Below are 26176 nucleotides of genomic sequence, written 5' to 3'. Positions count from 1 at the left end.
GCCTACTCGTAACCATATTTCTATACCATGCTCCTTCCGCCCAATGTAGTGATTCCTCTTTAGAGGCAATCGGACCCATCTGTGTGTCTCTTTTGTTAGGACTGTCAGATCCCCATTGGCAAGGATGGTGATAGGGCCTGTCTTGAGACTGCAAGCAGACCCTTAACTCAGTGCTGGCTTGCTGAGTGAATGCATGCCTGCATGAATGAATGAATGCCACTGGGCTGTAAACAAGCTGTTTTCTACAGCCTTCATGCTCTTCATGGGCATTTCACCTAATACCAGCTCTGTCTACAGCAACGAAAGAATGAACAACCTAAGTGAGACACCGGAGATTTCTCTGTCTCCTTATAAAGGCACCCATCAGTGCTCCCCTCAAACTGCCCCCATGCCTCGTTCCCTGGGCCTCAAGGTCCTCCAAACAGTACTTCCATGAGGTGTCACCTGGTTATCAATCCACCCAATGCTTTTATCCAGTGGCAAAGTCCAGAGGAAAGACAAAGAGGAGAGGAAACAGGTCCTCTCCTGTAGAGAAGAGGGGCCTATGACAGTGTGTGGGGTGTGACAGCGAGGTCAGCACACATGCGTGAGAGGCTTCCTCTTGCCACATGCTTCTCTTCAGTTCATCCAAACAGAAAGAAAAACACGCATTTTCTCTCTTACCAGAGTGCCAAGGAAGGTGCTGATGGAGCGTGCGGCCTGGCAGAGGGCGCCGTACTCCTCAAGCAGGAGGGAGATGAACTGGTGCGCTTGCGGCGGGCCCTGCAGGCCAGATGGTGCCTTCACCTTGGCTGCAGCCGACAGCTGCCGGAGCAGGCGGACCTTCATCTCCAGCACATACTCTCGAGCTTGCTGTTCCAGACGCTGGTACAGCTGGTAGGGGTCCCTCTCACAGAGCCTGCACAGAGAAGAGGGTCACCAGGGCCTGCCCACCAGGGCCCATGGGTGCTCTGATGTCAGTGAGCATCTTTTTTGAAGCCCTTCCACAGGTGACCACCTCTGGATGACCACACAGTCATCTTCCTCATAATCACCTGTGAGAAGCACGATCACCCCACCTAACAGATGGGAAATCTGGGGCACAGAGTGTCACTAGGGAACAGGAAGTGATATTTATTGAGCTTTCTCTGTACAGCACTGTTCGTGCACGTGCACTAATTCAGTTCGCTGTGTGTGGGTTCAGTGCCTGCTTTACAGAGGAAACATTTTGGCCCACATAGGTTGGGTGAGTTGCGTAAACTCACACAGCTAGAAGAGCACTCTACCACTTCTCAGCAGCTGGCCCCAGATGAACACGCTCAGACACGAGGCTGGGGACAACTCCTTTAAAGGCTTATATGTTAACAAGTAAAAAGCACTGATCCCAGGAGAGGTGCCACCTGGCTGCAGATCTGGGGCAGCCTGCTCTTTCCTTCTTTCTAGAAGTTCAGTGTACAGTCCAAATGGGTTTGTATTAGGCTTATCAAAAGAGGAAACTTTAGACACAGTTTATCTTTTTTTAAAAAATTATCCCACCAAAAAAACAATAAAGGTGTGTAAAATAAAATTTGTAGGCTGAAAAGTAGGAAAAAAAAAATACATGCCCCATGACTAAGCCACAAATGCAATGAACATTTTCATGAATTTCAGGCCAAACTTTGGGATAACCCATTATTTTTATTGACACAAATATGTGTATGATAATCCACATTTTTTTTTTTTTTTTTTTTGAGGTGGAGTCTCACTCTGTCGCCCAGGCTGGAGTGCAATGGTGTGATCCCGGCTCATTGCAAGCTCCGCCTCCTGGGTTCACCCCATTCTACTGCCTCAGCCTCCCGAGTAGCTGGGACTACAGGGGCCCGCCACCACGCCCAGATAATTTTTTGTATTTTTAGTAGAGACGAGGTTTCACCATGTTAGCCAGGATGGTCCCGATCTCCTGACCTTGTGATCCGCCCGTCTTGGCCTCTCAAAGTACTGGGACTACAGGTGTGAGCCACCGCACCCAGCCGATAATGCACATTTTAAAACTTATTCTACAGTACTGGCATTGCTATGGTTAAATTTAATTGTATTGTAATCCAGGAGCCTCTAGATGGAAACCTAAAACCACTGATATAATAACAAAAATTCGTCCATAACCCATCACCAGGAGAAACCAGTTTGAGTTCATCACTCTAATAGAAATGAGTTGTAAAATGTGTTAAACTACAGCTCCTGGATTTTACATAGTAAATCCTTTCACCTACATACCATATTATGTCAAAAGAAAAGAAAGTTGTCACCTGTTCTATTTTTAAATTGCCATATTACCTAGGCTGTAAAAGACAAGTGCCAAGTAAAATCTTGCAATGGAACATGTGAAGCCTTATGGAAAATGTGGATTAAAAAAATAGTGTAGATGGATGGGATTCCTTATTTTGGTTAGTACATTTCAGATAGACATTAATTTTTTGAGCATGACAATTGTAATTTCAACTACTAGTATAAAAAACTGTCCTCTGAAACAGAATGCATTTCATCTGTTAAAAGAAAGCTGCAGAAGAGTCAAATTTTGACAGAGACAACCAAACTTAGAAGCAGACTGGACACCCACCTCACTGTTATCTTAGCATGTCGGACTTAGATCCCTTTTTTTTGTTGTTGTCTATTTCTGTATTTTATAAATTTAAGGAAATAACCATGTGATACTTTTGCAAACAGATTTTTTTTTCAAGTTATACAAAAAGGAGGCAGCGGGGCGGGGCGCAGTGGCTCACGCCTATAATCCCAGCACTTTGGGAGGCGAGATTGAGACCATCCTGGCTAACACGGTGAAACCCCGTCTCTACTAAAAATACAAAAAATTAGCCGGGCATGGTGGCGGGCGCCTGTAGTCCCAGCTACTTGGGAGGCTGAGGCAGGAGAATGGCGTGAACCCGGGAGGCAGAGCTTGCAGTGAGCCAAGACTGCGCCACTGCACTCCAGCCTGGGTGACAGAGCGAGAGACTCTGTCTCATAAAAAAAAAGAGACAGCAATATGCTGAAGATGCTACGGAAGCTCATTCGATAACTCACACATTCAACAGATACGGGCACATCAACTACACACTGGCTGCTACTCTTAAGTACTGAAGTTGCAACGTTAATAAGCTGTGAAGTCATGGGTTTGACGTGAAGGTTATACATTTTTTCCTAATACTCACTAAGAAACCTAACTTTCTTTGTTGTTTTGTTTTTTCTTTGGATTTTACTCTGTTGCCCAGGCTGGTGTGCAGTGGAGCAATCCTAGCTCAATGCAGCACTGAACTCCTGGGCTTAAGGGCTCCTCCTGCCTCAGCCTCCCAAGCAACCAGGACCACAACTGTGCTTCACCACACCTAGCTAATGTTTTTTATTTTATGTAGAGACAAGTCACTATGTTGCCCAGGCTAGTCTTGAACTCTTGGGGCCAAGCAATCCTCCCGAAGTGCTGGGATTACAGGTGTGAGCCACCATGCTTGGCTGGAAACCTAACTTCTAATAAAAGCACATACCACAGAGAAGGACCTCATGCAATACCAGTGGCTCACAGGTCAAACTCTGAACATACTTGGCTGAATTCAATGAGTTAACCTAATCTATGGCTCATCACTATCCCTGCCTTCAGGAAAGAATCTACTGCACAGCAAACATCAGTTTATAAAACTCCCGGCTGGGCACAGTGGCTCATGCCTGTAATCCCAACACCTTGGGAGGCTGAGGCAGGTGGATCACAAGGTCAGGAGATCAAGACCATCCTGGCTAACATGGTGAAACCCCATCTCTACTAAAAATACAAAAAATTAGCTGGGTGTGGTAGCAGGCACCTGTAGTCCCAGCTACTCGGGAGGTTAAGGCAGGAGAACAGCGTGAACCCAGGAGGCGGAGCTTGCAGTGAGCAGAGATTGCACCACTGCACTCCAACCTGGGTGACAGAGTGAGACTCCATCTCAAAAAAAAAAAAAAAAAAAAATTAGCTGGGCACAGTGGCAGGCGCCTGTAATCCCAGCTTCTCAGGAGGCTGAGGCAGGAGAATCGCTTGAATTCAGGCGGCAGAGGTTGCAGTGAGCTGAGATTACACCACTGCACACCAGCCTGGGCAACAGAGTGAGACTCCATCTGAAAAAAAAAAAAAAAAAAAAAAAAAAAGCCTCCCAAATGTGCTGCATTCAAAATGTGAGAAAGAAACCCAAATGAGAATCAACCCATGAAATGACCATCTCAAATCTGTTGCTTTCATTTGAAACATTTCAAAAAACATAAAAATATGTTACGTTGCTGGACGCAGTGGCTCACGCCTGTAATCCCAGCACTTTGGGAGGTCAAGGCAGGTGGATTACGTTAGACACCAACATGGTGAAACCCCATCTCTATTAAAAATATAAAAATTAGCTCGACACGGTGGTGGGCACCTGTAATCCCAGCTACTCTGGAGACTGAGACATAAGAATAGCTTGAATGCGGGAGGCAGGGGTTGCAGTGAGCCAAGATCACGCCATTGCACTCCAGCCTGGCTGACAGAGCAAGACTCCGTCTCAAAAAAAAAAAAGTTACATCAAACTGTAAGGAAGAATAAAAATTATGGCCACCTCAAATTCTGTGTGGTTACTGAGCATAAGGTATCTGCTGAAGAGAAACAGCCACACAGCCAGGCATGCCTCAGCTGTCTCGGCCTCATGAGCCACAGGCACACATACAAGCTACCCAACCTCACAGAGCCCCCATTTTTTCACTTCATAAATGGGCTAACTCGGCCTTTCTCCTTGGGTTGATAAAGGCAAGAGTGCTTGTAAAAGTAATCTGCATCATCCCTGGCACAGGGGGACTCAAAAAGGAAGGTATTATCATCAGTCTTCACACAAACAAGTAAGAGAAACATTTCTTGTGTAATTATACAGGCAATAGCGTTTCATCGGAATCAGAAAAATTCAAGACGTTTGGCCTAGGGGGCTCACTTTTGCCAGTTCATCTGCTGCAATCTTGACAGGCACCAAAGGCTGAGCAAACCCATCTGAGCACTGTAAGGAAAGCCCATCCTGAAAGGAGTGGTTCCAAGTGCAGCGGGGAGGGCAGGAGTTTGCATGGGGCCACAACAGGAAAGGGCAGTACGTACCTATCCACGAGCTCCTTCACTCCCTCCTTGTCAGGCACCAGAGACTGGTCCTGGTCATCTGCCAGCGGGGTTCCTGCCTGCCGATAGATGCAGCGCACCGTGTAGCGCACTTCTGACCAGTAGTTCTGCAGCTGCTGAGGTTCCCGGTCCGCCTCTGCCGAAATTTCTCTATGAGACAACACAGGAAGGTTAGAAAGTCACCACAGTCTGCTGCCCTTCCTCACCTAGCACACTGTCCTCAGAGGACCTCCCAGGCTCTTGCACCTTGTCCAGCTCCCAGGAGCCGGCAATCAGGCTGCTGTCAGTGCAGAGGGTTGATGGCATCCCCAGCACAGCTCCTAGGGTGCACTCTGCGTAAGATCTTAGACATTGCACAGATAACAGGAGCGTCTGTGGCTAATGTCCACAATTAGGGTACCCACATCCCCACTGCTGACCTGGCCTTCACCTCCAAGGTACCTAATGGGCAGCTTTGCCCCCACCCTTTGGCCCCCACTTGGCTACATGCATTCCTTCCTGAGCCACAGCACAGAGTGTTTTTAGATGTGCTCCTGGGCTGGGCATGGTGGCTCATGCCTGTAATCCCAGCACTCTGGGAGGTGAAGACGGGCTAATCGTTTGAGTCCAGGAGTTTGAGACCAGCCTGGGCAACGTGGCGAAGCCCCATCTCTATAAAATATACAAAAATTAGCCCGACATGGTGGTGCGCGCCTGTAGTCCCAGATACCGGGACTGAGGTGGGAGGATCACTTGAGCCTGGAAGGCGGAGGTTGTGGTGAGCGGAGATCACACCACTGCCCTCCAGCCTCGGGGACAGAGCCAGACCCTGTCTCAAAAAAAAAAAAAAAAGATGAGCTCCGGGGCTCTCCCCTCAGCCACTGAGCGGCAGCCAGTCAGGCTCTCCCCCATCACTCCTCTCATTCACTGAGGCTGCTCTTAGATTCTGATTATTTAAGGACTCCTTCTCTTGTTCTGAGGATGCTTCCTAGTGCCAGTTCCTCAAGAGCAGGAGTTTTTGTCTTACTCATATGGTTCTTTCTCTCAATAGCGAAGCAACTGCCTTACTCTTGTTGCTGTCTGTCACATTAGCCCAGTTTCTCGGTCCAGCTCCAATATGCAGGTCTGCATGTCATTGTGGACAGATGTGAGCAACGTGGCACACACGTCACATACCTGCGCTCACTGCAGGCCTCGCACGAGCATGCGGTGTCTGAAGGCAGCGTCTGTGCGCCCAGAGCGAGCCTCCCACCACTGCCGGCCTCCGGCTGGGAGCTACCAAGCGAGGAGTGAAGAAGAAAATCTTGGCTCTGTTTTAAAAAGAGAACAGAATAGACCAGTTATGTTAAAATGTTCAAGGCATCAATTTTTTATTAACTGTTCAGAAAAATGCCTTTTAAAAAACTGTAAAACCTAGACATTGAAAAAAAACTATCTTGGCCGGATACGGTGGCTCACACTTGTAATCTCAGCACTTTGGGGGTCTGAGGTGGGTGGATCGCTGGGCAACATGGTGAAACACCACTGCTACAAGAAATACAAAAAATAGGCCAGGCATGTTGGTGCCCGCCTGTAGTCCCAGCTACCCAGGAGGCTGAGGTGACAGGATCACTTCAGCCTGGGAAGTTGAGGCTATAGTCAGCCGTGAGAATGCCCCACTGCACTCCTGTCTGGGTGACAGAGACATTGTCACACAGACACACACATACACACAAAAAGGAAACAATTCGGCTGGGCATGGTGGTTCACACCTGTAATCCCACCACTTTGGGAAGCCGAGATGGGAGGACCGCTTGAGCCCAGATGTTTGAGACCAGCCTGGGTAACACAGCAAGACCTCATCTCTATTTAAATTTTTTTAAAAAGTATAAAAATTAATTTATATGAAATTTAAAAAGGAACAGTTTTACTCCCAGTGTCCTAATCAGCACACACAATGACCACCTCAGTGGGCACCTCTGGAAAGTGATGTGCCCATGGCTGCCTGAGACAGCACCTGGTAGAAACCTAGTGGCCTCTCTGAGCCTAGCATCAAGCAGCCGGCGCAGAGGCCTCTCCGTCCTGGGGAATCCCATAGCCTGCACTGCCTGCTCTGAGGAACAAGGAGGCTTAAGAAAGAGAACACTTGGCCGGGTGCAGTGGCTCACGCCTATAATCCCAGCACTTTGGGAAGCCAAGGCAGGCGGATCACCTGAGGTCAGGAGTTCAAGACCAGCCTGATCCACACAGTGAAACCCGTCTCTTCTAAATATACAAAAATTAGCCAGGCATGGTGGTGCACGCCTGTAATCTCAACTACTCGGGAGGCTGAGGCAGGAGAATCGCTTGAACCTGGGAGGCGGAGGTTGCAGTGAGCCGAGATCGCGCCACCGCACTCCAGCCTGAGAAACAGACCGAGACTTTGTCTCAAAAAAAAAAAAAAAAAGAGAGACAGAACACTGGGCAAAGTCCTTCCTATGTCCCACGCCAAAAGGATTTCACCAACAACTAGAGAACACAACACAACCTTAGGTTCCTCCTCCCGCTCAGTTACCCATCCATCGGCACCGGGGCTCCTTCTAGAAGAGGCCCTGAGAAGGACTCTGCTCCTTGGGAACAGGGGCTCAGGTCTCAGAGCTGAAGGTGCCCACAGGGTGATGCAGGGTGCTAGAGAGCCTTCCCCAGGCTCATGACAGGGGCTGCCAGCTCCATAATCATTGCGTCCCCCCGACCCCCACAGCATGAGGAAGAGAATCACAGTCACAAGAGAGACTTCCAGAAAGGAATTCACCCCTAAGTCATGAGTATTGCACTATTCCCACTCTGGTCCCCACAAGGAAAAGTGTGCTCTCCTCACCAACCCCTCCCCCAGTCAAGCATGAAGCCACTGAGACAAGCCCCCAGAGAGACGGGTGGTGGCCTGTGGCAAAGAGCCTGGGGCTCACCCTGGGCTGGACTTGGCAAGGTCTGTTCAGAGGACAAGGAAGCTCCCAAGGGCCTGTGGCGGGTGCTGTGGAGTTGGGGCACACAGACACTGGTGCAGGCCTTGCAGGTAAGACCCTGCAGCAGAAAAGCCTGAGTGTTGCTAAGTGGGCAGAGGATTAAGACAGCAGGGGACCGGCCAGGCGCGGTGGCTCACGCCTGTAATCCCAGCACTTTGGGAGGCCGAGGCGGGCAGATCACGAGGTCAAGAGATCGAGACCATTCTGGCCAACATGGTGAAACCCCGTCTCTATTAAAAAAGCACAAAAATTAGCCGGGCGTGGTGGCGCACACCTGTAGTCCCAGCTACTCGGGAGGCTGAGGCAGGAGAATTGCTTGAACCCGGAAGGCAGAGCTTGCAGTGAGCCGAGATCGCGTCACTGCACTCCAGCCTGGTGACAAAGCGAGACTGCGTCTCAAAAAAAAAAATGCAAGGGACCTAGCTCAGCTGCCGCCAGCACACAGGAGGATAAGAGCTTGTGTCATCCTGAAAGAATCCCACCCCAAATAGGTCCTGCTGGGGAAGCAGACCCCAGAATTACACCATGAGGGAAGAGGAGCAGAGTGCGGGACGGCAGTGGTAGGGGGTAGGGGGCAGGCTGGTTGTGTCACACACAGTTTCCACTAGACAGTCCAGCACGAAGTCCCTACCAAGGTCTCAGAAGTGCCCAAAGGTCTGAATGTTTTTGCTCTGTTCTGAATGTTTGTGCCCCCACCCGCCCCCATTCATAAGTTGAAATTTTTCACCCCTAAGGTAATGTTATCAGGAAGTGGGGCCTTTAGGCGGTGATTAGGTCATGAGGATGGAGTCTTCGTGAATGGGATTAGTGTCCTTTTATAAAGAAGGCCCCAGAGAGCTGCCACGTCCTTCCACCGCACGAGGACAGTGAGAGGGCACCAGCTATGAACCAAAGCTCGGCCCTCCCCAGGCACCAATCTGCCAGCACCTTGATCTTAGACCTTCCAGCCCTCCAGACTATAAGATATAAACGTCCGCTGTTTACAAGCAGCCTAGCCCATGGTATTTTGTTGCAGCAGCCTGAGCATGCTAAAGCAGCATCCCCCCGCCGGCCCTCAACAAGAAAGAGCCAGCAATCACTGGGCCACCCATTGGACCACAGGCCTAGTGCTAGTGGGCCAAAAAGAACCCTAGACAACCCAGCAGAGAACAAAGACCCCCAAGTCTCTGCTCCAGTGCCCCTTCTCCATCCTGGAGGAACAGGACAGGCATAAGGAAGCAGGACATATACCACCGCCCTCTGCCCTTGGGGACTCCTGCCATCACTTAACTTGAGGGGAAGAGGCTTTGAATTAATTAGATGAGACATTTAGGTTTTTTTTTTTGGAGACAGGGTCTCGCTCTATCACCCAGGCTGGAGTTCAGTGGTGCAATCTCAGCTGACTGCAACCTCCACCTCCCAGGCTCAAGCAATTGTCTCACCTCAGCCTCCTGAGTAGCTGGGACCACAGGCATGCGCTACCACAACTGGCTAATTTTTTGTATTTTTGGTAGACACAGGGCTTCGCCATGTTGCTCAGGCTGGTCTCAAACTCCTGAGCTCAAATGATCCGCCCACCTTCATTTCTCAAAGTGCTGGGATTACAGGCGTTGAGCCACCACACTCAGCCACATTTAGGTTTTTATGTAGACTGGACCTGAGTACCTGAAAATGTGGCTATTCCAATACCAAAAGTGGCTGGAAGGCCATGGAGTTCTGATTGATGAGGCATGGTAGGGCAAGGAGAGGGCAGTGGTAGAAGAGGCTGTTCCCTAAGTGAGTCCGTTCCCTTCAACAAGCGAGGTTCATGCTCTCCTCCATCCCATGCCCATCTAACAGCAAAGTTGTCCACTCCACCTCAATCCTAAACACCTCCACAATCCACCCATTCTTCCTCCGCTGCTTCCAACCCAGTCTAAGCCATCATCACCTACCTCTTGCCTGCACAGCTGCACTGGCTCTCTCTAGTGGCACACCTATTTCCGTATGTACCTGCTAATCATCCATTCTCCAGGCAGCAGCAGAGTGAGATCACAGAGCTCCCTACATAAAACCTCTGTTCTCCTCCACTTCACTTAGGAGCAAATGCTGTATTTCTTACCACAGCTTACAAGGTTGCTCAGGTCAAAGTTCTGCTTTTAAGTCACTGCCCTTGCTCCCTTTGCCTCGTACCCTTAGCCAGTGAGCCTATGATTGGCTTCTGGTAGACTGTAGAATACTGTCCCATCAGGCCGCAGCAAAAAGATCACCTACTCCAGGAGGCTGGTTGAGTCAATTAATTTTTTTGCCTCTCAACTCCAAATCCACCCTTCTTCGCCACACTTACAATGAAGGAGCTGCACCCTGTAAACATTTCTCCTCTGCCAGCAGGTAGGTACAATGTGTGGTCCTGTGGGTGGAGGGTGCTACAGGTACACTGAAGAAGAAGGGGTCTCCCTCCAGGTTCCTGTGCTTTTCTCATCTTGCTCTTACCCTAAGGCAGCTCCTCATCAGTGGTGTGTGGGGGACTGAGAGGCACGCACTCTCCAGCACTCAGTCCCAGCCTGCAGGACCTCAGGGAGCCTCTCTGCTACCCAGTGGGGCATAACGACACCCCTTCCATGTCAGGGCCTCTTCCAAGTTTGTTCCTTTCTTGAGTCCCCTCCCTAAGCTCCCGTTAGTGGCTGCTCCCTAAATCTGCCCTGGCCATATTCTTTAGCATTCACTTAACAGATCTGGGTGGCTGACTTGTCGCTACTTATTAATTACTCCTTTTTTTTGTTTGAGACAGAGTTGCACTCTTCTTGCCCAGGCTGGAGTGCAATGCTGTGATCTCGGCTCACTGCAACCTCTGCCTCCTGGGTTCAAACGATTCTCCTGAGTAGCTGGGATTACGGGAGCCCACCGCCACTCCTGGCTAATTTTTGTATTTTTAGTAGAGACGGGGTTACATCACGTTGACAAGGCTGGTCTCCCAACTCCTGACCTCAGGTGATCCCGCTTGCCTCAGCCTCCCAAAGTGCTGGATTACAGGCATGAGCCACCATACCCTGCCACTTGGTAATTATTCTTTATGTTAAAAATGTGCTTCTTCTGATTATGAGCGCGGTGCCCATCTCCTGAGCTCTGGCTTACTCATCAACCTAAACACCCCAGTTAATCTCCTCTATTAAACTGCTATCTGAAATCCTGGTGTTCTACTGTGTTCTTGTTTTTTTATGTGTCTTCAACACTGGAATATCAGTTCATGAGAGCCAGAACCTATCTACTTGCTCACTATGGTACATCAGCGCCTATGATCATGGCTGGAATGCAGTACACTCAGAAGAGCAATCAAGAACTTGAAAGCAACATTTCCTGGAGATAAGAGATGAAGGTAAGTCTTAAAATAGGGTACATGATGACTACATATTAAATCCTTAAATGTGTCCCATTATAGCACTCATCATATACAGATTTAACCTCAGTCATGTTTCACCCAAGTCTAACACAATTTAAAAGAAAAATAACAAAATTCAGCAATTAACAATGTAAAATTCACAATGTCCAGCATCCAGTAACAAAACCAAAAGCAGGACAATGACTCTTAAGAAGGAGGAAAAGCCAATCAATAGAAACAGATCCCCCAGGCCAGGTGCAGTGGCTCACGCTTGTAATCCCAGCACTTTCAGAGGATGAGGCGAGTGGATCACTTGAGGTCAGGTGTTCGAGACCAGCCTGACCAACATGGCAAAATCCCATCTCTACTAAAAATACAAAATGTAGCCAGGCATGGAGGCACAAGCCTGCAATCCCAGCCACTCGAGAGGTTGAGGCAGGAGAATTGCTTGAATCGAGGAAGGGGAGGTTGCAGTGAGACTAGATCGTGCCACTGCACTCCAGCCTGGGTGACAGAGAGAGACATTGTCTCAAAAAAATAAAAGAAACAAAGAAAGAAAGAAATTCCCCAGGCCAGGCACGGTGGCTCACGCCTATCATCCCAGCACTTTGGGAGGCAGAGGCGGGCGGATCACCTGAGGTCAGGAGTTCGAGAGCAGCCTGGCCAACATGATGAAACCCCATTTCTACTAAAAATACAAAAATTACCCCATCTCTACTAAAAATACAAAAATTAGTATTTTTAGCTCTACTAAAAATACAAAAATTAGCATGGTGGCACGTGCCTGTAATCCCAGCTACTCAGGAGGCTGAAGCAGGAGAATCGTTTGAACCCAGGAGGCGGAGGTTGCAGTGAGCCGAGATTACAGCACTGCAGTCCAGCCTGGGTGACACAGTGAGGACTCCATCTCAAAAAAATAAAAAAGAAAAAAAGAAACAGATCCCCCCAAAAATAGAGACGATACAACTAACAGTCGAGAATCTGAAATTGGCAATTATAAAGAAACTCCATATGTTCAAGAAACAGAGGAAAAATAAACATGATGGGAAGAGAAACTGAAGATGTCAATAAATAAGTAAACCAAATGAAACTTCCAGAGCTGAGAAATAAGACATAAAAGAAAAAAATACACTAAATAGACTTGGCAGATTAAGCAGATCAGAATACCAATAAACCTAAACACAGGCAATAAAAGTAATCCAGCCCAGGCGCGGTGGCTCACGCCTATAATCCCAGCATTTTGGGAGGCCAAGGCAGGTGGATCACCTGAGGTCAGGAGTTCAAGACCAGTCTGACCAACATGGTGAAACCCCACCTCTACAAAAAAATACAAAAATTGGCCAGGCACAGTGGCTCACACCTGTAATCGCAGCACTTTGGGAGGCCGAGGGTGGGAGGATCACCTGAGGTCAGGAGTTCAAGACCAGCCTGACCAACATGGAACAACCTTGTCCCTACTAAAAATACAAAATTAGCCGGGTGTGGTGGCACACACCTGTAATCCCAGCTACTCAGGAGGCTGAGGCAGGAGAATCACTTGAACCCAGGAGGAGGAGGTTGCAGTGAGCCGAGATCACACCACTGCACTTCAGCCTGGGCAACAAGAGCAAAACTTCGTCTCAAAAAAAAAAAAAAAAAGCTGGGCATGGTGGCGGGCACCTATAATCCCCGCTACTCAGGATGCTGAGGCAGGAGAATCACTTGAACCCAGGAGGCAGAGGTTGTAGTGAGCCGAGATCGCACCATTGCACTCCAGCCTGGGTGACAGGGCAAGACTCTGTCTCAAAATAAATAAATAAATAAATAAATAAATAAATAAATAAATCCAAAATGAAGCACAGAGAAAACTGAAAAAATGGACAAAGCATTTGTAGGACAAACTCAAGATGTCTAACATCCCAGAAAAAAAGGGGACTATGTGAAGAAATACTTGAAATATTTCTAAATTTGATGAAACTATAAATTCATACTATGTAAGCCCACACTCACTGCAAGCTCAATTAACCCAAAGCACACTAAACACAAAGCAAAGCACACTGAGGCCCATCACAGTCAAACTGCTGAAAACCAGTGACAAAGTGCAAATCTCAGAAGCACAGAGAGGAAAACGAGTCACCTTACATATGCAGGAGCAAAGATAACGATGACATGTTTCTCATCACAAACTGGGGAGGCCATGAAAGAAATGACCAACAACCTCAAATTCCAAACAGAAATATCTTTTAAAACAAAGGCAAAATAAAAGCTTTCAAACAGAAGCTACCTTGGCCTACAGGAAACGTTAAAGGCAGTTCTTGAGACAGAGGGAAAATAATACCAAATGAAAATGTGGATCTACACAAAGGAATGGAGAGCACCACACATGATAAAGATGTGGGTCAAGAACTTATTTATAAGGTCTTTTTAAAAGATAATTAGCTATTTAAAGCAAGGAAAAAAAAAACATGACAATGTATGCTGAGGTGTATAATACACATAAGAAAAATACACGACTACATTAGCACCAGAAATGCTGGCGCTCCAAGTATACCACTGTTAAGGTACTTACATTACATGTGAAGTGGTATACTATTCTTTCAGAGTACAGGCTGAAAAGTGGAAGCTATAGCTAAAAAATTATAAAACAAAGAAAAAGAAATATAGGTAGTATGGTCAACAGGAGACAAAATGAAAGAGTTTAAAATATTCATAGGCCAGACACGGTGGCTCACGCCTGTAATCCCAGCCCTTTGGGAGGGTGAGGCAGGCGGATCACGACGTCAGGAGATTGAGATCAGCCTGGCCAAGATGGTGAAACCCCACTTCTACTAAAAATACAAAAATTAGCCGGGTGCGGTGGTGGGCGCCTGTAATCCCAGCTACTCGGGAGGCTGAGGCAGAAGAATTGCTTGAACCCGGAAGGCAGAGGTTGCAGTGAGCTGAGATGGCACCACTGCATTCCAGCCTGGGAGCACAGTGAGACTCCGTCTCAAAAAAATATATATACATATATATAAAATAAAATAAAATAAAATAAAAACATACTTCTGACCAAATACATGGGTCAAAAAATATTTTTCTTTTAATTTTTTTTTTTTTTGGAGATGGAGTCTCACTCTGTTGCCCAGGCTCGAGTGCAGTGGCACGATCTCAGCTCACTGCAACCTCCGCCTCCTAAGTTCAAGCAATTCTCCAGCCTCAGCCTCCTGAGTAGCTGGGATTACAGGCGTGTGCCACCACACCCGGCTAATGTTTGTATTTTAGTAGAGACGGGGTTTCTTCGTGTTGCTCAAGCTGGTCTCGAACTCCTGAGCTTGGGTAATCCACCCACCTCGGCCTCCCAAAGTGCTGGGGTTACAGGCGAGAGCCACCACACCCAGCCACCTAAAATATTCAATTCATTGGGCGGGCGTAGTGGCTCACACCTGTAACCCCAGCACTTTGGGAGGCCAAGGTGGGCAGATCATGAGGTCAGGAGATCGAGACCATCCTGGCTAATAACATGTTGAAACCGTGTCTCTACTAAAAATACAAAAACAAAATTAGCTGGGTGTGGTGGCGGGTGCCTGTAGTCTCAGCTACTCAGGAGGCTGAGGTGGGAGAATGGTGTGAACCTGGAAGGTGGAGCTTGCAGTGAGCAGAGATCACGCGCCACTGCACTCCAGCCTGGGTGACAAGAGTATGACCCCGTTTCAAAAAAAAAAAAAAAAATTCAATTCATTTAAAAGAAGAGTAACAAATAACAGATGGGAAAAATAGGAGAAAAAATGCAAGATGGTATGTTTAAACCCAAACGGATCACTAATTACATTAAATAGAAAGAGTGTAAATACTACAATTATTAGCAGAGAAGGTCAGACTGGACTTTAAAAAAGCAAGATCTCCTAAGCTACAAGAGATGATAAAGACAGGTTAAAAAGAAAGGTTGGGAAACCATATTCCATGTACATACTAATGAAAAAAGGCTAGGTGGCTCTCCGTATAAGACAAAGTTTGCTTCACAACAAAGATTAGTAACAACAAAGAGGGAGATGCTGATGCTGCTGATGATGATGGTGGCATTGATTCAACAATTAGAAATAACAGTGCTAAATGGTAAATAACAACAGAGCTCAAAATACCTAAAGTAGAAATTGAAATAAATATACCAATCCATAGTTACATTTAGAAGTTTCGGCCGGGCGCGGTGGCTCAAGCCTTAACCCAAGCACTTTGGGAGGCTGAGGCGGGCGGATTGCCCAAGCTCAGGAGTTCGAGACCAGCCTGGGCAACACTGTCTCTACTAAAATACAAACATCAGCCGGGCATGGTGGTGTGCACGTGTAATCCCAGCTACTCAGAAGGCTGAGGCAGGAGAATCGCTTGAACCAAAGGGGGCAGAGGTTGCAGTGAGCTGAGATCGCGCCACTACACTCCAGCCTGGGTGCAGACTGAGACTCTGTCTAAAAAAGTAAAATAGGCCGGGCACGGTGGCTCGTGCCTGTAATCCCAGCACTTTGGGAGGCCAAGGCCGGCAGATCACGAGATCAGGAGATCAAGACCATCCTGGCCAACATGGTGAAACCCTGTCTCTACAAAAAATACAAAAATTAGCTGGGCGTGGTGGCGCACACCTGTAGTCCCAGCTACTTGGGAGACTGAGGCAGGAGAATTGCTTGAACCCGGGAGGCAGAGGTTGCAGTGAGCTGAGATTGCACCACTGCACGCCAGCCTGGTGACAGAGCGAGGCTCTGTCTCAAAAAAATAATAATAAAAAATAAAATAAAAACATACTTCTGAACAAAACATGGGTCAATGAACAAATCATAATAAAGGCAATTATAAAATATTTTGAGTAGAATGAAAAACCAGAATTTGTGGGATGCAGCTAAAGGAATGCTTAGACAGAAATTTATAGATCCTGTGTGATTGGTGCAAATTTTAAAAGAAATGTATAGAATTAAACACATTAGAAAAGAAGAAAGGTCTCAAATAAAATGATGTAAACTTCCACCTTAAGAAACCCAAACAGGCTGGTACAAATGCAATGCTGTTGGTAACAAACAGGCTGGTACAAATGCAGTGCTGTTGATAACTAACTGTTCACAACCAGTACAGATTTCTTTGTTCCTTCTTGACTCCCACCGCTTCGACTGCTTTTAAAAAAAAAAATAAAAAATAAGTAGAGGAATGAAATTAATAAAGAGCAAAATTAACAAAAAAGAAAATGGAAAAGCAATTAAAACAAAATGTGGTTCTTGGAAAAGATCAGTTAAATTATCCAGCCAGTCTTAGGGGGAAAAAGACAAAACTCAAAAAACTGGTATCAGGAATAAAAAGAAGAGGGAAGCAATCACTACAGATCCTATGGAAATTAAAAAGGTAATAAATATTCTGAACAACTATGTCACAACATTTAATATAAAATGGGCAAATTTCCTTAAAGACAAAAACTAGCACAGTTCACTAACAAAGAAACAGACAACCTCTATCAAATGAATTGAACTTGTAGTTCAAAATCTTCCCAATAAGGCAACTTCAGACCAAGACAGCTTTACTGGTGAATTCTGCCAAACACTTAAGATAGAAATAATGCCAATTTTACACAAACTTTTCCTTTCTGGAAAATCAAAGAGAAAATACATCCTAGCTCATTTTATAATGAAGTATTAGCCTAACATCAAAACCACACAAAGATGTGAGACAAGAATTATAGACTAATATCCTTCATGAACATAGACACAATAATCCTTAACAAAACATTAGTAAATCCAATCCAGCAACCTAGCAAAAGGATAATACATCACAACCAAATGTGAGTTATCCCAGGAATGCAAGGTTTTCCAACATTTTGAAAATCACCATAATTTATTTCACTAACTAAAAAAGGAAAACTGTTATCATCTTAACAGATGTAGAGAGTATGACAAAATTCAATATCTATTCATAATGATAATTCTTAGCAAACTAAAAATATAAGTAAATTTCCTCAATCTGATCTATACTACATGATGAAAGACCAAATGCTTTCCCCTAAGATCATGAGCAAGAGGATGCCTACTCACACCACTCCTATTCAATCTCACATTGGAAGAACTAGTCAGTGGAATTGGGCAAGAAAAAATGAAGACATACAGATTGCAAAGTAAGAAACACATTATTTGCAGACGACATGATCATCTACATAGAAAATTTTAAGGAAGGCCGGGTGCGGTGGCTCAGGCCTGTAATCCCAGGACTTTGGGAGGCTGACGCGCGTGGATCATGAGGCCAGGAGTTCAACAGCAGCCTGGTCAACATGGTGAAACCCCGTCTCTACTAAAAATACAAAAATTAGCTGTGCATGGTGGTGCGCACCTGTAATCTCAGCTACTCGGGAAACTGAGAGGCAAGAGAATTGCTTGAACCGGGACCCAGGAGACAAAGGTTGCAGTGAGCCAAGATTGTGCCACTACACTCCAGCCTGGGCTACAAAGCGAGACTCTGTCTCAAAAAAAAAAAAAAGAAAAAAAAAAAAAGGCCAGGTAGGGTGGCTCATGTCTGTAATCCCAGCACTTTGGGAGGCCAAGGCGTGCGGATCACCTGAGGTCGGGAGTTCGAGACCAGCCTGACCAACATGGAGAAACCCGTCTCTATACTAAAAATACAAAATTAGCCAGGCATGGGGGCACAAGACTGTAATCCCAGCTACTCAGGAGGCTGAGGCAGGATAATTGCTTGAACCCAGGAGGCAGAGGTTGTGGTGAGCCGACATCGCGCCATTGCACTCCAGCCTGGGCAACAAGAGCAAAACTCTGTCTCAGAAAAAAAAAAAAAAAGAAAGAAAGAAAATCCAAAGGAATCTACCAAAAGGCCCATAGAACTAATAAATGAGTTTTTACAGTACACATGGCCAATATCCAAAAAAAAAAAAAAAAAAAAAAGCTGAATTTCTATGTACTAGCAATAAACAAATATTGAAACTTTTTAGAGTACATTTAAAATAGCAAGAAAATATAAAATACTTTGGGAAAATGTATTTATTTTTTGTAAAACCAGGATCTCACTATGTTACCCAAACTGGTCTTAAATTCCTGGCCTCAAGCAATCCACCTGCGTAGAACTCCCAAAGTGCTGGATTACAGGTATGAGCCACCGTGCCTGTCCGGAAAGTTTTTAATACACTGACTACTAGGGTTTTTAATACACTGACTACAAAACAATGCTGAAAATAAACTTAAATGATCTAAATAAATGAAGAGTTATACCATGTTCATAGACTTGAAGACTCAATATTGTTAAGGTTTCAATTCTCCCCCAAACTGATCTATAGAGTCAACACAATGCCAATTAAAATCCCAACAGGCTTTTCCGTAGAAACTGACAAGTTGGCTCTAAAGTTTACATAGCAATGCAAAGGATCTAATATATCCAAACCACTTTTGAAAAAGAAGAAAGTTGGTAGACATCTACGTAATTTCATGACTTACTATAAATAGCTTCAAGAATCAGGATAGTATGGTACTGGCAAAGGAATAGGAATATATGTAAAGCGGAACACAGCAACCAATAATAGATCCATACATACAGAACCAACTGATTTTTGACAAAGGTCCCAAGGTAATTCAATGAGATAAAATTGTCTTTTCAATAAATAGTTCTGAACAACTGGATATCAATATGCAAAAAAAGATGACTCTTAACCCTTACAACAGATAAAAGCTTCATTCAAGGTGGCTCATAGACCTAAATGTATATGCTAAAACTATTAAGACAGAAAAAAACAAACAGCAAAAAAAAAATTTTTTTTTGTTTTTTTGAGATGGAGTCTCACTCTGTCACCCAGGCTGGAGTATAGTGGTGCAATCTCGGCTCACTGCAACCTCCACCTCCTGGGTTCAAGTGATTCTCCTGCCTCAGCCTCCCGAGTAGCTGGGATTACAGGTACGCGCCACCATCTCGGCTAATTTTTGTATTTTTAGTAGAGACGGGGTTACTCCACGTTGGTCAGGCTGGTCTCGAATTCCTGACCTCGTGATCCACCCGCCTCAGCTTCCCAAAGTGCTAGGATTACAGGCGTGAGCTACCGCCTGGCCAGGGCAAAAAATCTTTATAACCTTGAGTAGCAAAGATTTCTTACATGGAACACAAAAGCACAAAATCATTTAGAAACACAAATTGGGGCCAGGTGCGGTGGCTCACGCCTGTAATCCCAGCACTTTGGGAGGCCGAGGCAGACGGATCACGAGGTCAGGAGATCGAGACCATCCTGGCTAACACGGTGAAACCCCGTCTCTACTAAAAACACAAAAAATTAGCCGGGCGTGGTGGCGGGCGCCTGTAGTCCCAGCTACTCAGGAGGCTGAGGCAGGAGAATGACGTGAACCCGGGAGGCAGAGCTTGCAGTGAGCCGAGATAGCGTCACTGCACTCCAGCCTCGGCGAAAGAGTGAGATTCCGTCTCAAAAAAAAAAAAAAAAAAAACCACACACACACACACACACAAATTGGATTTAATCAAAATATAAATCTCTTGCTCTTCAGAGGACAGTGCTGTATAATGAAAATGCCAGTTACACACTGAGAGAAAATGTTTGTGAAGCCTGTCTAATAAAGGACTTGTATTGAGATTATATAAAAATATCTCACAACTCATTAAGACAACTCAATAAAAATGAGCAGAAGATTTGAACAGCCACTTCACCAAAGAGATACAAATGGAAAATAGGTACATGAAAAGATACTCAACAAGTCATTAAGAAAATGCAGATTAAGCCGGGCGTGGTGGCTCATGCCTGTAACCCCACCACTTTGGGAGGCTGAGGCAGGTGGATCACCTGAGGTAGGGAGTTCAAGACCAGACTGACCAACATGGTGAAACCCCGTTTCCACTAAAAATACAAAAAAAAATTAGCTGTGCATGGTGGCTGGCGCCTGTAGTCCCAGCTACATGGGAGGCTGAGGCAAGAGAATTGCTTGAACCTGAGAGGTGGAGGCCGCAGTAAGCCGAGATTGAGCCACTGCACTCCAGCCTGGGCGACACAGTGAGACTCTGTCTCAAATTAGACATAGATAGATAGATAGATAGATAGATAGATAGATAGATAGATAGATTAGATAGATAGATAGATGATAGATAGATAGACAGACAGACAGACAGACAGATAAATAGAAAATGCAGATTAAAACTATAATGAAGGATAACACTACAAACCACTAGAATGGCTATAAGTAAAGACTGCCAATATCCAGCACTTGGCAAAGATAAAGATCAACTGGAACTCTCATATGTGGCTGCAGAACAGTATGAGCACCTACCCTATAGGACTTAGCAATTCCACTCCCAGGTGTTTATCAAAGAGAAGTAAACTGCATCCACTTAAAAGACTGATACTCGGCCAGGCACGGTGGCTCATGCCTGTAATCCCAGCACTTTGGGAGGCGGAGGCGAGCGGATCACCTGAGGTTGGAAGTTTGAGACCAGCCTGACCAACATGGAGAAACCCTGTCTCTACTAAAAATACAAAACTAGCTGGGCGTGGTGGTGCATGCCTGTAATCTCAGCTACTTGGGAGGCTGAGGCAGGAGAATCGCTTGAACCTGGGAGGCGGAGGCTGTGGTGAGCTGAGATCGCGCCATTGCACTCCAGCCTGGGTGACAAGAGCGAAACTCCATCTCAAAAAAAAAAAAAAAAAAGACTGATTCTCAAATGTTCCTAGTCGCTCTACTCATAACAGCCCAAACTGGAAAATACAAACATCTCTCTACTGGTGAATGGATAAACAAATTGTGGTTTATCCACACAATGGATTATTACCCAGAAATAAAAGGAATTAACTATTGTTGCATGCAACAACAGAGATGACTCTCAAAAGCATTATGCTAAAGGAAAAAAGCCAAAGATCACCACTCAGCTTATCTTTCTGTAAGCCTAACTCAAGTCAATCTGGCAATTTTTAGTAGTTCCGACAATTAGCAACTACTTTCATGAAGTTCACTGCAAAGAAATCTGTATGTTTCTAATATGACCTAAAACCCAACAGGGCAAAGCACTCAAGGTAAGGACCAATACTAGCAAACTCTTAAATGGCTGTTTTAAGTTGAGACTATATGCCTTGATTGATCTATAGGCATAGTAACCATTGGGCAACAATTCAAGATAATGACAAATACTAGCAAGTTTTTTTTGTTTTTTTTGTTTTTTTTTTTTGAGACAGAGTCTCGCTCTGTTGCCAAGCTGGAGTGCAGTGGCGTGATCTCGGCTCACTGCAACCTTCAACACTCTGGTTCAAGCGATTCTCCTGCCTCAGCCTCCTGAGTAGCTGGGATTACAGGCACCCGCCACCAAGCCCAACTAATTTTTGTATTTTTAGTAGAGATGGGGTTTCACCATGTTGGCCAGGATGGTCTCAATCTCCTGACCTCAGGTGATCCACCTGCCTCGGTCTCCCAAAGTGCTGGGATTACAGGAGTGAGCCACTGCGCCCAGCCAGCAAACTCTTTTTTTTTTTTTTTTTTGAGACGGAGTCTCACTCTGTCACCAGGCTGGAGTGCTGTAGCGCAATCTCAGCTCACTGAAACCTCAGCCTCCCAGGTTAGAGGGATTCTCCTGCCTCAGCCTCCTGAGTAGCTGGGACTATAGGCGCACACCACCACACCCAGCTAATTTTTTATATTTTTAGTAGAGACGGGGTTTCACCGTGTTAGCCAGGATGGTCTCGATCTCCTGACCTCCGCCTCCCAAAGTACCGGGATTACAGGCGTGATCGGCCTAGGCCACCATGCCCGGCCTAGGCCAGCAAACTCTTAAATGGCTTAAGTTGGGACTATATGCCTTGATTAATCTATGAGCATAATAACTACTGGAGAACCCGGTTCCTTAGTGTAAAATGCAACTTACATTTTAATAATATGATATATGAGAATAAAGATAACTGCTAATGCCCATAATCAAAATGGAGTCTAAAACAGTCAGCCTTGAAAACAGAAAAATAGATAGAAACTTAAGACTACTTGCCGAGTAATCTTCTTTATGACAGGATGCTTGAGTTCAGGGCCCTTTAAAGAAAAAATAATTACCCCAAAGTGCCATCCCCTCACCATATCTTTCACCAGACTAAAACTCTTTTTGTTAAACATATGCAAATGTTAAAATGCAACATAATATGTCTTTTAGCCTTTATATAATGTAAAAACTCAAGGTGGTTTAAAGTGAAATATTTTTAAAATGGTGAAATTCAGCCAGGCACGGTGGCTCAGGCCTGTAATCCCAGCACTTTGGGAGGCTGAGGCGGGTGGATCACAAGGTCAGGAGATTGAGACCATTCTGGCTAACACGATGAAACTCCACCTCTAAGAAAAATACAAAAAAATGAGCCAGCCATGGTGGTGGATGCCTGTGGTCCCAGCTACTCAGGAGGCTGAGGCAGGAGAACGGCGTGAATCCGGGAGGCGGAGCTTGCACTGAGCCGAGATTGTGCCATTGCACTCCAGCCTGGGCAACAGAGCGAGACTCCGTCTCAAAAAAAAAAAAAAAAAAAAGGTGAAATTCAAATTAACAACATTATTTTAAAGAGACAGATCAATGATGAGCTGAAACCAAATTGCTAAGTTCAACACAGGCTTGGTCCTGACTATTATGGAGCCTGTCCCCTTGCAGGGCTATGCAGAAACGTCTCAGCCCCACCTCTCTCTCCTTCACCTCTGGGTCTCAGCCATCCCACCTCTCTCTCCCTTCACCTCCGGGTCTCAGCCATCCCACCTCTCTTCCTTATCTGAATCTCTCCTTCACCTCCGGGTCTCAGCCATCCCACCTCTCTTCCTTATCTGAATCTCTCCTTCACCTCCGGGTCTCAGCCATCCCACCTCTCTTCCTTATCTGAATCTCTCCTTCACCTCCGGGTCTCAGCCATCCCACCTCTCTTCCTTATCTGAATTTCTCCTTCAGTGGCCTACCTCCGGGGGCCCGAGATAGAATGTTATTAAGCCAACCAACACTCTCCTCAAAGCCTACGGCAAACAGTGTACCGAGGCACACCAGGACATAGGACTCTGGTGGCAAAGCCCATGGGCATACTGCTGACCTGCCCATGATCTAAATATGCTTCCCACTACCCCTGGCTCATTATCATATTTGGCTGGGTGCAGTGGCTCACCCCTGTAATCCCAGCACTTTGGGAGGCCGTGGCAGGCAGATCATCTGAGGTCCAGCCAGGGTGACAGAGGGAGACTGACTGAGCCCAGGAGTTTGAGACCAGCCTGAGCAACATGGCAAAACCCCGTCTATACTAAAAATAAAAAAATTAGCCAGGCATGGTGGTGCGCACCTGTAGTCCCAGCTACTCAGGAGACTGAGGCAGAAGGATTGCTTGAACACAGGAGGTGAAGGCTGCAGAGAATCAGGATTGCACCACTGCACTCCATACTGGGCGAGAGCGACTGTCTCGAAAACAGAAAAGAAAAATGAAGTCCTCTTGATATTTAAAAAAAATTTTTTTTATTTTTAGGTTAAGATCAATCTACAAGGAGACATGGTAGATTGAAGAAGTACTAATCTGGGAGTAAATCAAGCTGGCTACACCTTACACTCTGCAATTTATGCTGCATGCCCGGATGTGAAGTGCGTTGTGCACATTCAGACCCCAGCAGGGTCTGTGGTGAGTGGCTGCCCTGGTAGTATCTCAAGGTTAAAAAAAAAAAAAAAAAAAAAAAAAAAAAGAATCTGTGTTCATTAAGCGACACCATCACATAGTGAAAAACAGACAAAAAAGAAACAGGCAATATCTGCAACACATACAACCAATAAAGAGCTGCTACTGAGTGTATATAAAGAAATCCCACGAGTCAATAAGAAAAAGACAACCCAACAGAGCTGTGGTTCTCAGAGTGTGGTCCGAGGACCCCATTCAGATGGTCCAGCATAGCCTAGAGCTGCAGTGAGGTTAAGGCCATGCTATAAGCCTAGTTGCCAACCTGAACATATCATTGATAATTAACTAAGTTCTCTGACAAATTTCAGTGTTAAAGCTATAATGAAGAATTAGAAGGGAAAGCATTATTTTCCAAATACTAAAAAAAAAATCTGGTTGACACCTATGTTAAATGTCACCAGACAGATATAAAAAAGTTGAGAAACTTTCAAGAAATCTGTGGTTAACTACTAATGGTTAGCAAAATAGGATTTCACCCTAACACCCTTCAGCAGGCCCACGAATCAAAACTATTTTCAAATTTGTACCAAAATGTCCTCTGCTTTTTTCTCTGTGCTGACATTCACACTGACAGGGCAAAAACAATGGTGGGGAAAAGAGTGAAGCACCAATGCAAGGACGAAGACAGCAAGAGCAAAGCATGCTAGTGGCCGCTGCATTCTTCACTGCCACACACTTCAGAGCTGTGAGGCGGAAAAAAAGCCAGTTCCACTTAAGAATGTCCTTGATGCAATAAAAATAATTATTTTGCATAAATCTCAACTCCTGAGCACAAGTTTTCTGAATATTCTGCGTGACGAAGTGGGAAGTACACACAGAGCATTTCTCCGGCACGCCCCAGGAAGAATCCGCCTCGAGGAATCTCACTGTGCATTGTGAGTTGAATGGCCCTTCACCTGTGGAAATGTCAATTTTACTTCAAAAAGTGACTGATGGGCCAAACTATGGTTATTTGGACTTGGATATTTGTCAGATATTTTCCAAAATGAACAAAATGAGTCCGTCACTTCAAGGCAATTTGGCACTATTTGTGACCAATAATAAAATCTGAGCTTTTCTCATAATCATAATTTTTCTGAGCAAAAATTAGAACTCTGGAAAACTTTCACCTGCCACTGTGGACTTGAAAACTCAACATTTAAAGAACTTTCTGATGAGATCAGTGGTGGTATTAACAAATATGATTTTTTTGTAACAAATATGTTTTTTTAAAATAATGATGAAAAGTATTAATATCAGGAAAATCTGTCTACCTTAGTAAACCAATACTTTAAAAATAACCAACATGTGATGTTACAAGCCATGCATGGGCAAGATATCCATTCAGAGGACAAGACAGACCAATGGACTTTCACGTAACAGTGTAGAGAAAAGCCACTGATTGGTTTTAGCTTCTACACTACACCTAGCCCTTGAGAAACTAACTTATCATGGTTTGGTATAGCATCAAAGAAAAATATCCACAATTCTCTAAAAAAGCCAATAAAATATTTCTTCAAATACTTCAATCAGAACAACCTACCACAACAGGTTCCACACAGAGGCAGATATAAGAAACCAGCTTTGTTCTATCATTCAGATATTAAGAGGTTTGTTAGGCTGGATGCGGTGGCTCACACCTGTAATCCCAACATTTGGGAGACAGAGGTGGGTGGATCACGAGGTCAGTATTTCAAGACCGGCCTGACCAAGATGGTGAAACCCCCATCTCTACTAAAAATACAAAAATTAGCCGGGCGCAGTGGCAAACGCCTGTAATCCCAGCAACATGGGAGGTTGAGGCAGGAGAATCACTTGAACCCAGGCAACAGAGGTTGCAGTGAGCTGAGATCATGCCACTGTACTCCAGCCTAGGTGACAGAGTGAGACACTGTCTCAAAAAAAAAAAAAAAGAGGTTTGCAAAATATACAAAACACTGCCACTCTACTTACTAAACCATTCTTTTTTTTTTTTTTTGAGACAGAGTCTCGCTCTGTCCCCTAGGCTGGAGTGCAGTGGTGCGATCTCAGCTCACTGCAACCTCCACTTCCTGGGTTCAAGTGATTCTCCTGCCTCAGCCTCCCGAGCAGCTGGGATTACAGGCATGTGCCACCATGACGGGCTAATTTTGTATTTTTAGTAG

At 45.5% G+C, this 26176-nt stretch overlaps 1 protein-coding gene across 8 annotated transcripts in view; it reads right to left on the bottom strand.

Annotated features, from left to right (window-relative positions):
- Positions 1-26176, bottom strand: part of FAM193A (family with sequence similarity 193 member A) — a 195569-nt gene that overhangs the window by 99921 nt on the left and 69472 nt on the right. For all 8 annotated transcript variants that reach the window (XR_008524955.2, XM_063723274.1, XM_054554918.2 and 5 more), the window contains exons 3-5: positions 6266-6399; positions 5093-5260; positions 664-898 (exon numbers count right to left, since the gene is read on the bottom strand). Coding sequence is in view for 7 of the 8 variants with exons in the window: in XM_063723274.1 (XP_063579344.1) it covers positions 664-898; positions 5093-5260; positions 6266-6399 (537 nt within the window). In the remaining variant the exon portion in view is untranslated. The remainder of the gene's footprint in view (positions 1-663; positions 899-5092; positions 5261-6265; positions 6400-26176) is intronic.

The sequence above is a fragment of the Pongo abelii genome, chromosome 3 (assembly GCF_028885655.2).
Source record: "Pongo abelii isolate AG06213 chromosome 3, NHGRI_mPonAbe1-v2.0_pri, whole genome shotgun sequence".
Taxonomy (NCBI): domain Eukaryota; kingdom Metazoa; phylum Chordata; class Mammalia; order Primates; family Hominidae; genus Pongo; species Pongo abelii.
The sequence above is the reverse complement of the archived record's forward strand: the minus strand, read 5'-3'. Positions and strand labels throughout refer to the sequence as shown.